Below are 18,806 nucleotides of genomic sequence, written 5' to 3' on the forward strand. Positions count from 1 at the left end.
AGGTACACCAAAAACATCTTATTTTAAAGGGGTCGGGTCGATCTTCATCTTCAAATTTTAAGTAACTTCAAAGCATTATACTCAAATCCAATTTTAAACTCAAAAATAATGTAGTCTTATTTCTAATTAAAAGCATCAGTAAACTTGTTGTCTTTATTTCCTCATTATAAATAATTTTAATTATAAAACAAATTCATTGGATTATCCGGATCCAATCCGTCCATCCGTATATCCATTGAATGTTGGATTAGATGAGGATGCCAAATTTGAAATCCGTAGTGAATTGGAATGGATGCGGATGAGGTCAAAATTGGTCCATACCGTCCCATTGGTAACCATTATTATAATAGATTACATAGTTCATAATGGATTATGTATGTGTTTGGTAAACATTATAATAATTGATTATTTTAATCATAATTGAAAAACTAATTATTTTCAGAAACAAAAAAAAGTTGTTTTTAAAAATTAATATAATCAATTATTTTTTTTTAATAAAATTGAGTTGAGTTTTTTACTCTTATTTTCTCTAAACTATCGAGAGAGAGTTAAAATACGTCGTTTAATCGAGGCCTCAAAAAACAATTAGGGGCCCTAGATTCCCATCCCCACCCATGGGAGGAGGATAACGGGTGTCCAGATATAATGAAAAGACAAGATTACCCTAACATATGATTGTGACACGTGTCACCGTATTATTATTTTTTTACTTATTTTTTTTATTTTATTTTTATATATTTTTTTTAAATAACAACTCTAAATTAACGACATTCCAATGACAATAACAACTGTAAAGGGTCGTCATGGTCGTATTCAATATTATTACCATCCTTTAATTCATTTGTGCCACTAATGATGCTTTAAAGAAGATAACGACTCTTTTTAGACATTGACGACTTTCTAATAACGACAATTCAAAGACAATAACGAATCTGATTAGTGACTCTTTGAGCTCTTTGAGGAAGATAACGACTCTTTAGAGTCGTCACTGAAACAATAACGACTTTGTGATAAAGTCTTTGTGATAACGACACTTTAATGACAATAACGACTAACAATACTTGAATTCCATGATGACTTTTCATACAAATCTGGGAAAAAAAAAGGTTAAGCTCTAATTAAGTAATATTAACACTAATTAAGTAAGATTATCACTAATTAAATAAGGGTATATTAACCATTACCTAAAATATTTGGATAAGGGGCTTTTGAAATTAGGTATGGGTAATCTTTTTTGTCCTTGTTTGAACCATGAGTAAAAATACCACATATTGGGCCAGATTGCTACTTTAACCACCATTTGGCCCTCATTCAAGTCTTCCATTAAGCCAACCAACTCAGTATGCAGGCTACCGAATCTTCCGGCCGGTCAACAGTCAAAGTCAACGCCCGGTCAAAGGACCTTGAGTAAAAATACCACATATTGGGCCAGATTGCTACTTTAACCACCATTTGGCCCTCATTCACCAGTATGCAGGCTACCGAATCTTCCGATCGGTCAACGGTCAAAGTCAATGCCCGGTCAAAGGTCAAAGTCAATCTTCGGTCAATGTAAAAGTTAACCATCAGTCAATTATCGAAGCCATATTGCTACCAACCAGCATCCAGCCAAGTACTCAGCTGAGCTGCCATCCAGTCTCCATCCATGTCTCCAGTCAGGCAGTATGCCAGTCAAAGTCGTTGGTCAAACCTGCAAACCCATGTCGATTTGGCCCGTTTCCACCAATCCAGTGCAAAAACCCTGGAAAAGATTCTGGAAGTTTCTGGATGACTTGCTGACCAAGTTGCTTGCAGAGAAAGTTGATCTCGAAATTAGGGTTTAACCCATGTATTTATTATATAAATAGAGGGAAATCTCAACCCTAAAGGGGGGAAGCCTTGATAGAGAAAAATATACCAGCAAATCCTAAAAGGGATCAAAAACCAATTGTAATCACATCGATGAAATATCTCTCCCTACGGGGATTCTTCCGTGGATGTAGAAAACATTTTCCGAACCACGTAAAATTCATGTCTCTGTTATTCCTGTTGTTTTGTGTCATTAACCCTAGTTTCATCATCATCACCAAAATCATCGTGCTTAGTGCCTGGAAATATTTCCGGGTACAAACATTGGCACCGACTAAGGGGATCTACGAGAAAATGAATCGTGTTTTCCCGTTGAGAACAGAAAACTACAAAATCGTATTCAACAGAAAAGCAGTTTAGACGCCTTCAACAATTACTGTTGCAGTCCAGTTGATCGTAACTGCTGCAGTCCAGCTTTGATCGCAATCGCTGCAGTCCAGCTGATCGCAGCTACTGCACTCCAGTTAATCGCAGTTACTGCAGTCCAGTTGATCGCAACTGCTGCAGTCCAGCTTCGCAGTTTGATATTTGCTGAAACTATCACCTTCAGAAGCCATCAGAACTGTATCGCCACAATGATCGTTAAAATTGTTATCTGGATGTTCAATCCGCAGCATGTTCAAGTCCAAAGTTCGAAGAGTTTGCTTCCCATATTCGAATTTGTAGTATGTCAAAATCACTACTGTCATGTTCGTAGGTTTGTCTAGTTGCCTACATCTCTAAGCGTTGCTAAAAGTTTCAAACAGGAAAAAAAAATCAGGAAAAAGCCGGCGGCTAACCCCAGCGGCCAACCCCGATGGCTCACTCCGGCAGCCATTACCGACGTCAAGCCAAGCCGAGCCTCCAGTTCAGTAGCCAAGCCAAACTCAAGCCATGGAGCCAGGCCAAAGTCGAGCCACCGAGTTGAACCGAGTCGACCCAAGTTGAGTCGTTCCAAGCCGTTGAATTGCTAACCCACGTTAGAAGTTTATTTCACCCACTTCATACTTCTCTCACCCACGTCAAAGTCTTCTTCACCCTCTTTAGGTTCGACAAGGCAGAACTAAATCGGTCCTTTATCCGGTTCAACCTAGCCGGTACAAACCAGCCAATACAGTCAGCTCATCATCGTCCATGCCACGTTTCACGTCAGCACGACACGTCAGCTTATGATAGCCACATCAGCATACTATGGCAGCAACAATAGTCGCCACTTCAGTAACTGCCAATGCTACGTTAGCAGTTTGGTCGCCACGTCAGTAACTATGTTGTACACGTCTTAAGGTGGTCCAGTCAGCAGTGCCACGTCAGCTACAAGACACGCTAAGTGGAAATCTTGTTTCGTCAATAATTTCTTTCTTTTAAGTATGAATAGACTGATTTTTGGCTCGTTGAGATCATCTTTCAATTCCCTATGACATGGAGGTGAATAATCGTGAATTTGAAAATTTTATTTTTTGAGGTTCCGAGCGGCGACATCACACACGGTCATCGACCACTATCAAGTGAAAACTCCATATCATTGTCAAAGTTCGCAAACGCTATTGTGTCGATTTTCTATCCTCAACATGCTCATGTTCGATGTTGGTTAAAACTGCTACAGTCCGGTTGATCGAACAGGTGTAGTCCATTTATTCATAAAATACTGCAGTCCAGTTGATCGAACTGCTGCAGTCTTTTTTTCGCACAACTTCTACAGTCTAGTTGATCGAACTGTTATAGTCCAGTTATTCAGCAAATATTGCAGTCCAGTTGATCGAACTGCTGCAGTCCTTTTTCGCATAACTGCTACAGTCCAGTTGATCGAACTGTTGTAGTCCAGTTATTCATCAACTATTGTAGTCTAGTTCCACGACAACTGTCTGCAGTCCAGTTTTGATTCAACTGGTGCATTCTAGTCCCAAATACAAGTTCAATTAATATTTCAAACCATGACACGAACCAAAAGTCGTCATCACCAAGACGAGATGCCAAGCTAATTGCACCAGACATAGCCACTGCTACAGAGTCAAGTTGTTCGAGCCATCTTCTATAGCATGACGTCTTCGTGAAGCTACCTTTCATTCACCAGAATAGTATCAGCGTGATGCTACCTCCCACTTACATCATGATGTCGTATCTCATACAACATCATAACATCAGCGTTCCTTCCAAGTTATCTTCGGCTTCAACAGTCACCTCTTCTACATCGATATTCATCATTTTCGGCTGCCAATGATCATCACCACTAGGAAACATCAACATAGCCGGTGGACATCCTAGTCACCATATAAACAAGGTCGCAGTATCACTTCTCACAAGGTACGAATACAATTTAAATATTTTCGCATCATTTCATTGAATCGTGCATTCTTTTGTTCAATGAGATATCTACAGTGTGGCGAGCGTTTTCGCATGCCATGTCATGTGGAGATGCACACATATCAATTCTACGCACATCTGAAATAGCGGGATTGTCCCCCTACGCGAATTCCAAATAGCAGAAAAACCTTTAACCTCATTCCATGCTCGAGCGAGATGCAGCAAGGAAGTGCACCCTTGTGCGAGCATTAAGTAGCATGACAATCGATTTCTTCTGGGGGCGAGTTGCATATCACTTCATCGTGGATGACCATCACTTAGTTGGATAAATATGTAACACCTCATGGTCTAAAATAACTCTTTCGGGGGAGAGCTGCATAACACTCCATACACTTGGGGGCGAGTTACATAGCACCTAGTGCGATGCGAAATTCAGCTGTTGGAAATCGGAATAAGGGGAACTCGAACTTCTTAATCCTACAACGAGTTACACGATTAAGAGGGGGCGAGTATACACCCTAATTTTTTGATGCAATTAATGCAAATATTAACGTTAATAACTGCTACAGTCTAGTTGGTCGAACTGTTGTAGTCCAGTTCCGCAGAAACTGCTACAGTCCAGTTGATCGAACTACTGTAGTCTGGTTCCTAAGCAACAACTTCACTCGGTTAGACGCAACTGATGCAGTCCAGTTTTACTCATGACTGCTGCACTCATTTGGACGCAACTGATGCAGTCCAGTTTTACTCGAAACTTCTACAGTCAAGTTGATCGAACTATTGTAGTCCAGTTCCTAATTAAGCAACTGCTACACTCGGTTGGACGCAACTGATGCAGTCCAGTTTTTCTCATGACTGCTGAACTCAGTTGGAAGTAACTGATGCAGTCCAGTTTTACTCGAAACTGCTACAGTCCAATTGATCGAACTGTTGTAGTCCAGTTCCTAATCAACTGCTGCACTCGGTTGGATGCAACTGATGCAGTCCAGTTTTACTCGAAACTTCTACAGTCCAGTTGATCGAACCGCTACAGTCCAGTTCTTAATTAAGCAACTGCTGCACTCGGTTGGACGCAACTGATGCAATCCAGTTTTTCTCATGACTGCTGCACTCAGTTGGACGCAACTGATGCAGTCCATTTTTACTCGAAACTGCTACAGTCCAGTTGATAGAACTGTTGTAGTTCAGTTCCTAAGCAACTATTGCACTCGGTTGGACGCAACTGATGCAGTCCAGTTTTGCACATGACTGTTGTACTCAGTTGGATGCAACTGATGCAGTACAGTTTTACTCGTAACTGCTACAGTCCAGTTGATCGAACTGTTGTAGTCTAGTTCCTCAGCAACCGTTGTAATCCAGCTGATCGCAGCTCTTACAGTCCAGCTGAACGCAGCTGCCAGCTTTGCTCGAAGCTGTAGCAATCCAGTTTTGCTCATTACTGCTACAAATCATTTTTATGTGGCTGTCGCAGTCCAATTTACCGCAGTCAAGTTCTGCTGCAACTGTTACCAGTCTAGTTCTACACAACTGCTGCAATCCAGTTTCGCATCAACCACTGCAACCCGATTTCGATTCAACTACTGCAGCCTAGTTTTTTTATCAACAACTGCAGCTCACTTTCAACAATATAATTATTTCGCATCAATCACTGGAATCCAGTTTCACCAGTAGATGTTCGAGTCGTCTCTCTCCCGCAATCATTGCACTTCAGTTTCATGCAGCTACTCTACGCCAGTATCACGCTTCCCTTGCAGACCAGTTCGGCCTTCAGTCAAATTTTTGTCTACAACAATGGTTCGTGTTGTTGCCCTTCGATCTTCCAATCACAATAGCCTTACTTGGGGGCGACTTGGTTATGATTTTCGCAAACAGTGAATGAGAGTTTCCATCCACTTCAACAACAATAATCCACACTTGGGGGCGACATCTGTCATTGAACAAGAGAAACGGAACTTCTTAACCCCACAACAAGTTGAAGGTTAAGAGGGGGCGATGTTTGTACTATAAGTAAAAAATACCACATATTGGGCCAGATTGCTACTTTAACCACCATTTGGCCCTCATTCAAGTCTGCCATTCAGCTAACCAACTCAGTGTGCAGGCTACCAAATCTTCCGGTCGGTGAACGGACAAAGTTAACGCCCGGTCAAAGGTCAGAGTCAATCTTCGGTCAATTGTCGAAGCCATATTGCCAGCAATGCTGCCAACCGGCATCCAGCCGAGCTTCCATCCATGTCTCCAGTCAGGCAGTCTGCCAGTCAAAGTCGTTGGTCAAACCCGCAAGCCCATGTCGATTTGGCCCGTTTCCACCAATCCAGTGCAAAAACTCTGAAAGAAGATTCTGGATGACTTGCTGACCAAGTTACTTGTAGAGGAAGTTCATCTCGAAATTAGGGTTTAACCCATGTATTCTACTATATAAATAGAGGGGAATCTCAACCCTAAAGGGGAGGCCCTGATAGAGGAAAATACACCAGCAAATCCTAAAAGGGATCAAAAACCAATTGTAATCACATCGATGAAATATCTCTCCCTACGGGGATTCGTCCGTGGATGTAGAAAACATTTGCCGAACCACGTAAAATTCGTGCCTCAGCTATTCCTGTTGTTTTGTGTCATTAACCCTAGTTTCATCATCATCACCAAAATCATCGTGTTTAATGCCTAGAAATATTTATGGGTACAAACAGTCCTCCAGAAGAAGGCCCCCAATTAAACGTGTTAAAAAACAATTGGGGACTTAGGAAAAAGTCTTATAGATCATTGGTTTTTCATCTCACTTTTTTAAGACATTTTTCAAAAATAATTAATTATTAGAGAAAAGTGCTTGTGAAAATTAATTATAAAAATTATTATACTAAAATCATTTATCTATTTATGATTATAGATAATCATAAATAGATAATTATAAATTTACCCAGTAAGACTGCTCCTAGTAGAACTGGGATAAGGTGTGGCACAAATGATTCAAATGGGAACATGTGATCGATACTGCTTTCGGCCTCAAATATCCGGCTACAAAATTAAATGCAGATGAAAACCACGGGTACAAAGATGCGTACCACTACACCGGTCCGTGTTTGCATTAAAATAATTGGATCGACATGGAGATAAGGAAACCAAAATCTCAAGCCTAGGGGTGCCAATGGGTCCGGGCCTTTCGGGTACCACTCGACCCGGACCCTAAAGGTGGTGTCTTCTTCTTACATTATCAGAGTTCGGTATAGTTAAAGATTTAATATATTAGTATTAAATTGGGACACACCCAATCATGATGCACATCCGTCCAACAAAAAGGAAACAGAAATTGTTATATATACCGCATCTTGCAAATGACATTAATTGAAGTTTTCTTTATTCTAAGCCTTGTCGACATTCAGTAAATCGCATCTCTGGCAAAACAGGGTTCATTATTTAGTTTCCCGTGTGCACATCAACTATTAATTGTCATTTTGTGTCATTCCACTTGCAATAACACGGCAAGTCCCTTCAACGCATAGCACAGCAATTTTAGGCTCTATACTGTACTGACGCAGTAGTCACCATAGAGTGCCCTATAGTTTACTGGCTGTTCTACTAATGACCGGTTGTTTCGAACTTTGTTTATCCTAGTTGATGGTAACTCTACTTTTGCAACTTTCGACTTGCTTGTTGATTGTGCATCCACCAAATCTTTTAGGAATTTTCAATTTGTTGGGGTAAATGTCATGATCAGGCTCTAGATTTCGTTACGGATTTTGTCTTCCGGTTATACAAAAGATGACCCAACTCACACCTTGTTTGTTTGCAGCTGACTCATCTGAGTTGTCTAGATCTGAAACATTTGGATCTGAGTGAATCACCTGACTCATCTGAATCTGACTCACTAAGGTCTGAGTCAGAAAATATGTTTGTTTTGTGAGTCAGACCTGACTCAGCTGACTAGATATTTTTGGACAGAAAATGCCTTGTACAGAATGGGCTAACTTTGCATCATTTTCATTTTTAACCTTTAACTTTAAACAAATACATACATACATGGTGTTTATTCACCAATAATAATATGTTCAGTAGAAGTTCAATTGTAATTTGTACATAATGGGATTGTTATAAGGGGAAAACTGCGAGTAATCAATAAGACGCCTCAAAATTCCCACTAGTTCGGAAGGTCTCTCATTGGCATAGCTTACACTAGTCCTTCCACCAAGATCACTGGCATAACTAATTGAATAACTGCAGATGTACTAATTCCGTTCACTTTTATACCTGACCGTATAGAAGCTAGACCTCAACCGACATTTTCTCAGAAGTGTAGCTGACAAATCCAAAGCCCCCCGACCTCCCAGTTTCTGTCTGTGATAACTCTAACTGTACATTAAATGATCCAATAAGTATTGAACATTTTATGTAAGAAAACACGAGTGTAATTTTCCTTATCTCAGCAATATTTTACATTTAAATCTCAGGATCTCACAATACAATGGTACATACATAATTTAATTTTACTTGATTACTTTCTTGTGCCAAAAGAGCAGGCAAACTATATATATCCTAAGAAAAGCTCGGTGCTCTTAGAAACAAGAATGGGCAAAACCATTGCAACCAATAAACAAGATGTGAAAAGAACAAACAATAGTCACTAACCGTCGGTAACTTCACCAAAGTTGTTGAATGCTTCCTTAAGTTGCTGGTCATCGGTATTATAAGAAAGACCTACAAGCAATAATAAAATTTGAGTTAAACAAACAGAAAAATATCATTTGAGGAGGATTTACACTATAATCTATCACTCACAGATACTAGAATACCTCCACTAAACAAAAAAATATCATTTGAGGAGGATTCACAAAGAGCTTTAAACCCCATTGGGATACTAGCTACAAAGTAATAAGGGTATCAAGACAGCTATCTGTTTGGACTAAGTAGCCTGCAGTAAATAACGCTTTTAGAAAATGGGAACATCACAACCACTTTTTAAAATGAAATCAACAACAGCATGAAAATGTAACTATATATCAGAAGCAATTTAAGTGATAACGAGACAATTCATAGACTGCAATCCAAATCCTTTCGTCAATCCGTTTATTTGCACAAAGCCCATATAAATTTCTCAAGTATAAGGTGTTTATACAGAACCTAGGATTCCAAATTTAAAACGAACATTTCATGGGCATAAGGTATAAATGACACCTCTGCATAATGAAACCTCCATTTACATACAAAAATGTGCAAAAAGGAGATCCTCCTAAACCCATAGCCCATATGAGTGAGACCAACAAAAACTAATAGATTATCAGGACTTCATTTCTTCAATTTTAACCATCTGACACAACGGTACCGTAGTAAATGTCACAAGGACTACAAATACAGCCGCCATTACGATAAGATATTGTGAACCATAATAGTCTACTATGTAATAATACTTTCATAGAAATATAGGAAGAAATCTTGTTCAACTTCTAAGAATAGTAACTTGTTCAACTTCTGATGACAAAAAGATAAACAAAAAATAAATCGATATTGTTAACATACCGTATAGTTAGAAAGGTTCAAAACCAAAATAACATAGCCAAATCGAAACACAAAATGCAGCTTCAGGGGAAACTAAAACACTTTCTAAATGATATTCTGAACTACTTATACCACTTCTTATTTTTTTTCATTAGTATTTGCGCATTGAACAATATAAGATGTTGATATTGGTATCGATATCTATCAATGCATAATGGTCCATGCAAAGGATGCTCAAGAGTGATTGTTTCAAAGCAGATTGATTATTAATCAAAGGCATCCAAATCAACTAAAAACATGCTAATAACAGTACATGGAATCTATAATTGAAAAATCCATATGTTATCATGCATAATGATCATACTTCTCTACTTGGCATTTTCACAAACACCATCTAAAAGCTAAAAAACATCCATCAAATACTCAACCAACAAAGCAAACCATCCTATAAGAACAAAGTAATCCAGTGAGTATGTGCATAGGAAACCCCTGGCTCTAAAAGAAAACAACATGGAAGGAAGAAACTATTATACCTTCACAAAACTCTAATCTTCGTCCCTCTTCCTTATTTCCTTCCCCCTTGAAGCCAATTAAGAATTCAAATCAGAATACAGGAAAAACCCATCTTCCAAAATCATCAAAAACCCATATGAAAATGATATAAAACATATGGACGAAGGATTATGGATGTTGAAATTATACCTGATGTTGATGACTCTTTTATAACAAGCTGATGACTTGAAAGAATGGAGAGATTAGTCGAAACTGATGAAGGAGATGATGATATTAGTGGATTTGTTGAGAGAGGATGAAGGAGACATCAAATCTAGGGTTTTTCCCCATCTTCCATCTCTGCTCTCGATTGAAAAACCTGGACTGAAGAAACGAGGAAAAGAAAAAGGAAATGAAAAATGTGATTTAAAGGATCGAGGATATTTTCGTATATTCTTACGAATCAGGGGTTTGGGCGATTGAGTCAGGGGTAAGTTCGCACCTGAGTCCATAGGGTCCGAGTCAGAGGTTGACAGCGAGTCAGATCGCGAGTCAGGGGTTATGAAAAATGAAAAACAAACTGTCTAATTACTGACTCGGACCGAATCAGGGATTGACTCAGACCCAGACGCCGAGTCAGCTGCAAACAAACAACTGTCCGTCTGATCAAAAAAAATAAAAGATGAATCCATTTAACAAAAAACCCTTGCAAATATTTAAAGTTATCGATCAATCTCAATCTTACACTTCAATAACACCTTTACAGTTCACTTTCCCTTTCCATTTCTTCTCCAATTTCTTCTCCCTCCAATTTTCTACTGTCACACCAAAACCAGCAATCAAATAATTCAAAATCTCCCATTCCTCAGAGAAAACCCTAAAATTACGCACCAGAAAAATGGTACACTCAGCTTATGATTCATTTCAACTCTTAACAAATTGCCCAAACAAAATCATTTCAGCTTCAATTTACAACTCTAAACTCCTATTAGGTTGTAATGATTACTCACTCAAAATTTACACACCAGAATTACCATCACCATCTTCACCAACATCTGAAGCACTGGGTAATTTGAAGCGAGAACCTTATGTGATTGAGAAAACCCTTAAAGGGTTTTGGAAAAAATCTTTGATTTCAATGGAATTATCTGAATCAAGAAATATATTGATTTCATTGTCCGAATCGATTACGGTACACCGGCTGCCGAATCTGGAAGTGGTGATTGGTGTTCTGGGGAAGGCCAAAGGTGCGTCGGTGTTTGCTTGGGATGATCAGAGAGGGTTTCTTTGCTTTGGACGGCAGAAAAGAGTCTGCATTTTCAGACTTGAGGGTAATTTCGGTGCTTTAGATTTATTTTTTTTTACTGCTGTTTTTAGTTGCACTTGGTTGTTGGCATAGAATGTGCTTATGGTTAGTAGGAGTGCTAATTTGTTAGCATTAGTAGAAACTTGCACTGACATACTTTTGGAATGACAAGCTACAAAGCAACCGGCTCGCTTAGGAGCATGAATCACTTGTGCTACAGACAACTAGTATCTGCCACAACTCAACAAGACTAACCTCGTGTCTTGGTCATTTGGGTTTCTGTTTAGCACAATGGCACTTCTTGTGCATAATATGCAATTGCTTCGGATAAGAGTGAAAATGCAAGAATTTTGTTATCAGAACAATCCGAGAACTCGATGTTATAGAATAATAAACGCGAATGGTGAATTTTTATAGAACACTACTCTGGGAACATATAGCCAAGTATGTGTTTCCATCTTGTTTCCAGGAAAAACTTAGTTTCATAGGTTACCTGGTACCCCTCATTGAACTTATAATGTTGGTATTTGATAACTTCTGCTCTTACTTGTTATTTAGCAATAGCTAAGGAGTAAATCTTTGCACTTCTTTCCTGGTTAGGTGGACAAAACTTCGTGGAGGTGAAGGATTTTGGGGTTCCAGATGTTGTGAAGTCAATGGCGTGGTCTGGTGATAATATATGTTTGGGGATTAGACGGGAATATGTGATACTAAATAGCACGACCGGCGCATTAACTGAAGTGTTTCAGTCTGGGAGGATTGCCCCTCCGTTAGTTGTTTCTCTTCCTTCTGGTGAGCTGATTTTAGGGAAGGTATTTTTCTTTGAACTTTACTCGTTGAGATTTCTCTTTGACCCATTTAACTCCTTGAAAACATTAATGTTCTAAGAGGGGAAGTTGTCGGTGAGTGAGTCTTGTTGTATGTGTAATACATTGGAAGAAGATAACTGATAATATAGGCAAGAGATATGGCATTAAAAGAAAACACGTGACTATTTCGAATGAGTGAGCTTAGATACATCGCTTTTCTGAAGTACAGGATTCATGGCAAAGTAACATCGATTTAGTACTTACACGTGTTTTACCCATTTGCGAAAGATAAGTACAATCATTTATGTTAGTATTGCTAATGTTCAATGTATGTTTCCTTTTTAGGATAATATTGGAGTATTTGTTGATCAAAATGGGAAGCTTCTTCAAGATGGGCGCATTTCTTGGTCTGAAGCTCCTGCATCTGTTGTCATCCACATGCAATACGCAATAGCTCGTTTAACAAGACATATTGAGGTGCTCTATCTAGTTGTTCATGTACCTTTTGTTTGTTACTAATGAGGTCGTACCCATGCCTGATATTTTCGCTAATTTCCCCAATGCTTTTATTTGTAGATAAGATCACTTCGAGTTCCATATCCATTAGTGCAGACAGTTGTTCTTCGTGACACTCATCTGCTTAAAAGTAATAACAATGTACTTGCTGTATTGGACAATTCTGTTTATGGACTGCTACCTGTTTCTCTTGGTGCTCAGGTATTATCCACTAACATTTACAATTTTTTCCAGAAATTATGAGAACTTGACTTATCATGGTCAATGGGGGTTTTCCTTTTTGTTACTCTTTCACCATTTATGTAAAATTTGCCAGACTGTCCAAAATATCTGTGTTATACGATCTGAGTAGTTGTGCCCTTTCTTGGTTTTCATTTAATTTTTTCAACTCTCTTGTGGTTGTAGTGATGGTAGTCTTCTAACATAATGAACCTGCATTTAACTAGAGTTCCTCTTAAACATGGCGTTTCGTTACTTCTCAATACATTTTGGTTTGTGGCATTTTCCGTGAGTTGTCTGTATCGTCCTTACATCTATGTTTTCATCTTTGTGTACTGATAATACTCTTTCTTTTTCAATCTTACCTTTCCATAATGCAGATTGTTCAACTGACAGCATCTAGTAATTTTGAGGAGGCTTTGGCTCTATGCAAGCTGCTCCCACCAGAAGATATTAAGCTTCGACTAGCAAAGGAAGATTCTATTCACCTTCGGTGATTATTTGACCCTTAAAAGTGATATTATCCACCATTTAGTTCAAACATTCTTCAGGGGTTTCCTAATGCACTTATATTCAATATGTCCTTCTAACTTTCCTTGTATTGATATTTGCCAGTTACGGGCACTACTTGTTCGACAATGAGAGCTACGATGAAGCCATGGATCAGTTTTTGGCATCGGCAGTGGATATCACCTATGTACTTGCATTGTGTCCATCAATTGTTCTTCCAAAGACACTCTCTATCAATAACCCTCAGATAGCAGTTGACTTGGAAGAAGATGCTCCTAATCTCTTTTCAGGTTTGTCAGATGCATCACAGGAGATGGACTCACCATCATCCCTATCGCACATGGAATCTGATAAAAGAATGACGGTTAAATCCCCAAACTTGGGCTATGATGTTCTTATGGCTCTGTTTAAGTTTTTGCATAATAAAAGGTATGGAATTGTTGAGAAGGCAACCCTTGAAGTAACAGAGGAAGTTGTGTCCGATGCTATTGAGTATGGCAATAGATCACAGCGTTCTAGTAGAGCAAAGAATTCGAGCAAGGTATAAATCCCTGCATATTATCATCAAATTATGCATCTTTTGTTCTTTTTTTGACCAATGACTAGGAAGATTTACCAGTGTCCACGAGGAGAAGGTGAATAGAAACCTAGAGGAACTTTCATAAAGTGTCAAGCCTGTGTTACAAATCTACATAACTCATCTACTTGGCGGAATTTTTCAAGAGTGTGTTATACTAACATGTGCTATTTGCTTTATTCTCAGAGCCGTCATCAAATCCAAGCCAGCTTAGGTGCTAGGGAAATGGCAACTATACTGGATACTGCACTTCTCCAAGTTATGGTTCTTACAACGCAGTCTGCAGCCTTACTAGATCTTCTAAAAGACCTTAATTACTGCGACGTGAAAATATGTGAAGAGTTCCTGCAGCAAAGGAAATACCATTCTGAACTATTAGAACTTTACAAGTCCCATGATATGCATCACGAAGCTCTTAAGCTTCTAAGTCAATTAGTTGAAGAACCAAATCCAGCAAAACCAACATCTGAGCTCTCTGAAAAGTTTAATCCTGAAATGATTATTGAATATCTGAAGGTATGCTCAGTGATCTCTCACTATTGTCGCTGTATTGAACACCTTGATTGTCAATTTAATTTGGAACCACAAAGATTTATTTGGAATTGAAGGACGAAGAAATTCACGAATGTAAAATTTTCTGAATCAATTCTCTTTCTTGCAGCCTCTTTGTTCAACTGATCCAATTCTGGTTTTGGAGTACTCAATGCGTGTTCTAGAAAGCTGCCCAACACAAACAATCGAGCTGTTATCTTCTGGAAATATCCAGGCTGAGTTGGTGAATTCATACTTGAAACAGCATGCACCAAACATGCAGGGTAGATATTTGGAGCTTTTAATTTCAGTGAACGAAAGTGAGATCTCCTCAGATTTGCAGAATGAACTGGTGAGTACCTTGCTCGAATTCTTTGACTTCGCCCTTCTTTCAACTAATCTATTTAAGGAACGGGTCAAATGACTTCATTTGGTTTTCTGTACGACAGCTATTATCTGCTTGTAGCCTCCCATCTAGAGTACCAATAAGTAACATGGCATGGAAGAGTCCTGGTTTTGTATAAACAGATGACAATAGAACTAGACACAAGCTGAGTCCACCAGAAACATGAGTAGAGTAACCAATGGTCTTTGTATAGAAGGACCATAATTGCAAAACCGGTCCTTAAAGAAACATGATTAGAAAGATTAGCTAACAGTTCTGTTGCTTATTCTTGCATATTATCCAAGGACGTGTTCTGATTTTTCCATTCTGTGAACTAATAAGAGCTAGTATGGCAGGTTCAACTCTATCTCTCAGAAGTACTCAACTGGTACTCAGTCCTAATGACTCGGAAGAAATGGGATGAGAAAACTTATTCCCCTATACGAAAAAAGCTACTAGCTGCTTTAGAAAAAATCTCTGGATATACCTCTGAAGCTGTGTTAAAGCGCCTTCCTCCAGACGGTTTATATGAGGAACGTGCAATTCTACTAGGGATGATGAATCAGCACCAGCTTGCGTTGTCTATTTATGTTCACAAGGTAATTTTTTTATTCCAACACAAGACAATTAACCTTGCTTCCAATTGATAAGAAGATGCTTTTTTTCTTTATATGTCAACAAACTTCTTATCTTTTCTGATCAAAAAAAAAAACTTCTCATCTTTGCAACAGTTACTCCACTCAATGGAATTTTATGGTAGTTGAAATCTTTCTGATTCTTACAATCTAATGCACTTGTGCAAATATTTGAATATATAATCAAATCTGCAAAATGCTAAAGTACACAAATAGGGCTTGTCATTCTTTATGTCGGATTCCTGTGATTAATATCCACTCATGGTGATACTTTTTGTAGCTTCATGTTCCTGAGCTTGCGCTGGCTTACTGCGACCGTGTTTACGAAGCTTCGCAGAGCCAACGGGCTTCTAAAACGTCGAGTAACATCTATCTGACACTTCTGCAAATATATCTTAATCCTGTAAGAACGACAAAGGAGTTCGAAAATAGCATCATGAATGTAGATTTACCTCAGAGTACTGGGGTCAACCACAAGGTTGGTTCTACAAAAGCTAAAGTTGGTCGTACTGTTAAAAAAATTGCCCAAATTGACAGTGCAGAGGATTTAAGATTCAGTTCCAGCAGCGTCGATAGTGGACGAAGTGATAACGACGGAGATGAGCCAAACCAAGAAGGTGGTCCAATTATGCTGGATGAAGCCTTAAACCTGTTGGGTCAAAAATGGGATAAAATTAATGGAGCTCAGGCTCTTAAACTCTTACCAAGAGAAACAAAGATACAGGTGAGGAATATAATGTAGAGCAGAATCTTATTACTTAAGTTCACCAAATGTACAGGATGATTATTGAACAAAGCCTAGTTTAGTTCGTAGCATCTTTTTCAGAGAATTACCCCTTTATTCTTGATTTCACTTTATATTTCCTTTGTATGACGTGGATCAATTTATGTGAACAGAACCTGCTTACATTTCTGGAACCAATTGTGAAGAAATCTAGTGAAAATCGTCGCTACTTTTCAGTGATCAGAAGCTTGAGATACAATGAGAACTTACAGGTAAGTGTATCAGTTTTTTAAGATCAGGGTTAAAGGATTCGAGTTTAGTCAGAACATTAGTTTTCAAAACTTGAAATTGTACTATCTGGTTTTAAGTTTTTGAGACTTACTGAGGCTTTGTTGAGACTCAGTAAACATAATTCAGGAGCCACTTGATGATACTGATTATTCGCTCAAATCATAATGCTGATTTAGGCTCCAGTATCTAATTCAAGTTTGTTGAACAGGTGAAAGAAGAGCTTTACGAGCAACGAAAAGCTGTGGTGAAGATCAACAGCGATAGCACATGCTACCTTTGCCACAAGAAAATAGGAGCCAGTGTTTTTGCTGTCTATCCTAACGGGACCACGCTCGTTCACTTTGTTTGCTTCAAAGATTCTCAAAGTATAAAGGCCGTAAGAGGTGGATCTTCTAGACAGCGAGGATAGTTTGAAGCCATTCAGATGGGTAAGTTAAATGGAAGCTTCTTATCTTATCTTTGCATTTCTTAGTCACAACTGGAAGCAAATAAGTCTTCTCATCATATGCTTTAACAGCAATTCTGAGGCCATTGATATTTGCTAGCATGCACTCATGAAAAGACTAGAAGTAGATATAGCCGTTTATGCAGCAGGAATCCTTGTTACATTAAGTTTGTTCACTATCATCATTCTTGTCAACTACCTGGCTCTTTAAATCCTACTTTGTGTGTTATTTTTTGCCCACGTAACATGGGTCAAGAGCGGTTGCTGTTATAGAGATTAGTGGGAAGTCAAATGGTGAAAAAAAAAAGTGCTTGCCAGTTGAACTTTGCAGCTAAAATGATTTTCAATCCAAGCGACTCACACTATGAGGCTTTCGATCTAACACTTGAGACAAAACTCACTTAATGCTCACAATGTTTGCTACTGTATCCTTGTTAAACTCAAAACACAAGGCTAGCTCTTGATATTGCAAGTAATTGCACTCGTTAGATCACTCTTATACTGTAACTTTTTGTTAATAAGTCTGAGCTACTTTTATTAACCTGTCAGGTGGGCACAATCGGATTTTTTTTTCCGAGCAAAAGCAGTAGCTCACTGTGCTTATGATTTACCAGATCCGTTGGATAAACTGATATGTCTCTGAGTGTTGGTTCTGGTCACTTCCTTAATGTTTTTGGTTTAAAGTCGAGTATCTTCGGTGTAGGAGAATGTCTGTTGTATGTGTTATAATACCTTTTCTTCTCTCAAATTCCTTATGTAAATCAAACAGATAGAGACAGATTCTTGTGTATTATATTGTTTGTTATATATAATGAGTTCTTATGATATATCTGTGACTTAAAATATTGTTATCCGTCTGGCGAAGTTCAATCCACCATTATGTGGGAAGTCAAATGGTAAGAGTAGAAATAAAATGAGATTGAATCCAACCAACAATCTGTCGATCATGATGAAGTAGACGATAGTTTGATAATATTTATATGAAATAATGTCAACTTTCAGGCTATGGTGATTCATGTCCAGCAAAAACTTGAATTCATGTCAACTTGAATTATGAGCCAAGTCTAATGAATAAAGATTCTCTGGGCCCAATAGTTGGGGACAAAAGTGTGGAGCCGTTGGATCATCAGAACGGATATGTTGGCTCAGATTCTCTGAGCCCAATAGTTGGGCAAAGAAGTGAAATTTTTTTACGCCAAATGGTTGGGTGCACAGAACTTGATACTACTAGACTAGACGTTAAAGCAGTTACTTTGATCTTGAATCTTGAATGATCATAAGACTTAGCCTTATAGTAGAAAAGAAATTTGTAAATACGCCAACCAAAATAGACTTCACTCTCAAAGAGAAGCAGAAAAGGAATGTCTGTTTCTTCAATGGTCGACAAATCTGAAGGAGACCCAGAATGGGAGGCTCATCGATTCTATCGAATAAAATCGTACCTCCCAAGGTTTTGTTATCAAACAATGGATAAATCCAATTATGAGCTTGAGATTGCTATCAAACAATGGATTCATCTTTGGAGCACAAATTCGGATGTTTTCAAAAGTTTTTCTGCTTCTCAGGTCATACACCAGTGGGAGGACATTGTGAGAACCTAGAGTTTTTATGCTTTGGGAGGACATTGTGAGAACCTAGAGTTTTTATGCTTTTTCTCTTTGTGACGGTCTTATGACCTTGTATATATCATGTACATTTTTTTTTCTCTTTCAATATATCCTTTCCACTTCAAAAAAAAAAATTAAACT

General features: G+C 38.5%; 1 protein-coding gene across 1 annotated transcript; it reads left to right on the forward strand.

Moving 5' to 3' along the window:
* Positions 1-10,871: 10,871 nt before the first annotated feature.
* On the forward strand, positions 10,872-17,887 carry LOC113343916 (vacuolar sorting protein 39-like). The gene is made up of 13 exons (XM_026588009.1): positions 10,872-11,441; positions 12,017-12,228; positions 12,571-12,702; positions 12,802-12,942; positions 13,341-13,453; positions 13,576-14,011; positions 14,234-14,563; positions 14,709-14,930; positions 15,320-15,562; positions 15,879-16,322; positions 16,496-16,594; positions 16,822-17,041; positions 17,608-17,887. Exons 1-12 carry the CDS (start codon positions 11,009-11,011, stop codon positions 17,020-17,022), a joined length of 3,006 nt encoding a protein of 1,001 aa, XP_026443794.1. The 5' UTR covers positions 10,872-11,008; the 3' UTR covers positions 17,023-17,041; positions 17,608-17,887.
* Positions 17,888-18,806: the final 919 nt, after the last annotated feature.

This window comes from Papaver somniferum, unplaced genomic scaffold (assembly GCF_003573695.1).
Source record: "Papaver somniferum cultivar HN1 unplaced genomic scaffold, ASM357369v1 unplaced-scaffold_7, whole genome shotgun sequence".
NCBI classification, from domain to species: domain Eukaryota; kingdom Viridiplantae; phylum Streptophyta; class Magnoliopsida; order Ranunculales; family Papaveraceae; genus Papaver; species Papaver somniferum.

Coding starts and splice junctions, on each gene's coding strand:
- LOC113343916 (XM_026588009.1), top strand. CDS start 11,009: ATGGTACACTCAGCTTATGATTCATTTCAACTCTTAACAAATTGCCCA. Junction 12,943..13,340: donor CTGTTTCTCTTGGTGCTCAG/GTATTATCCACT, acceptor TCCATAATGCAG/ATTGTTCAACTGACAGCATC. Junction 13,454..13,575: donor GAAGATTCTATTCACCTTCG/GTGATTATTTGA, acceptor GATATTTGCCAG/TTACGGGCACTACTTGTTCG.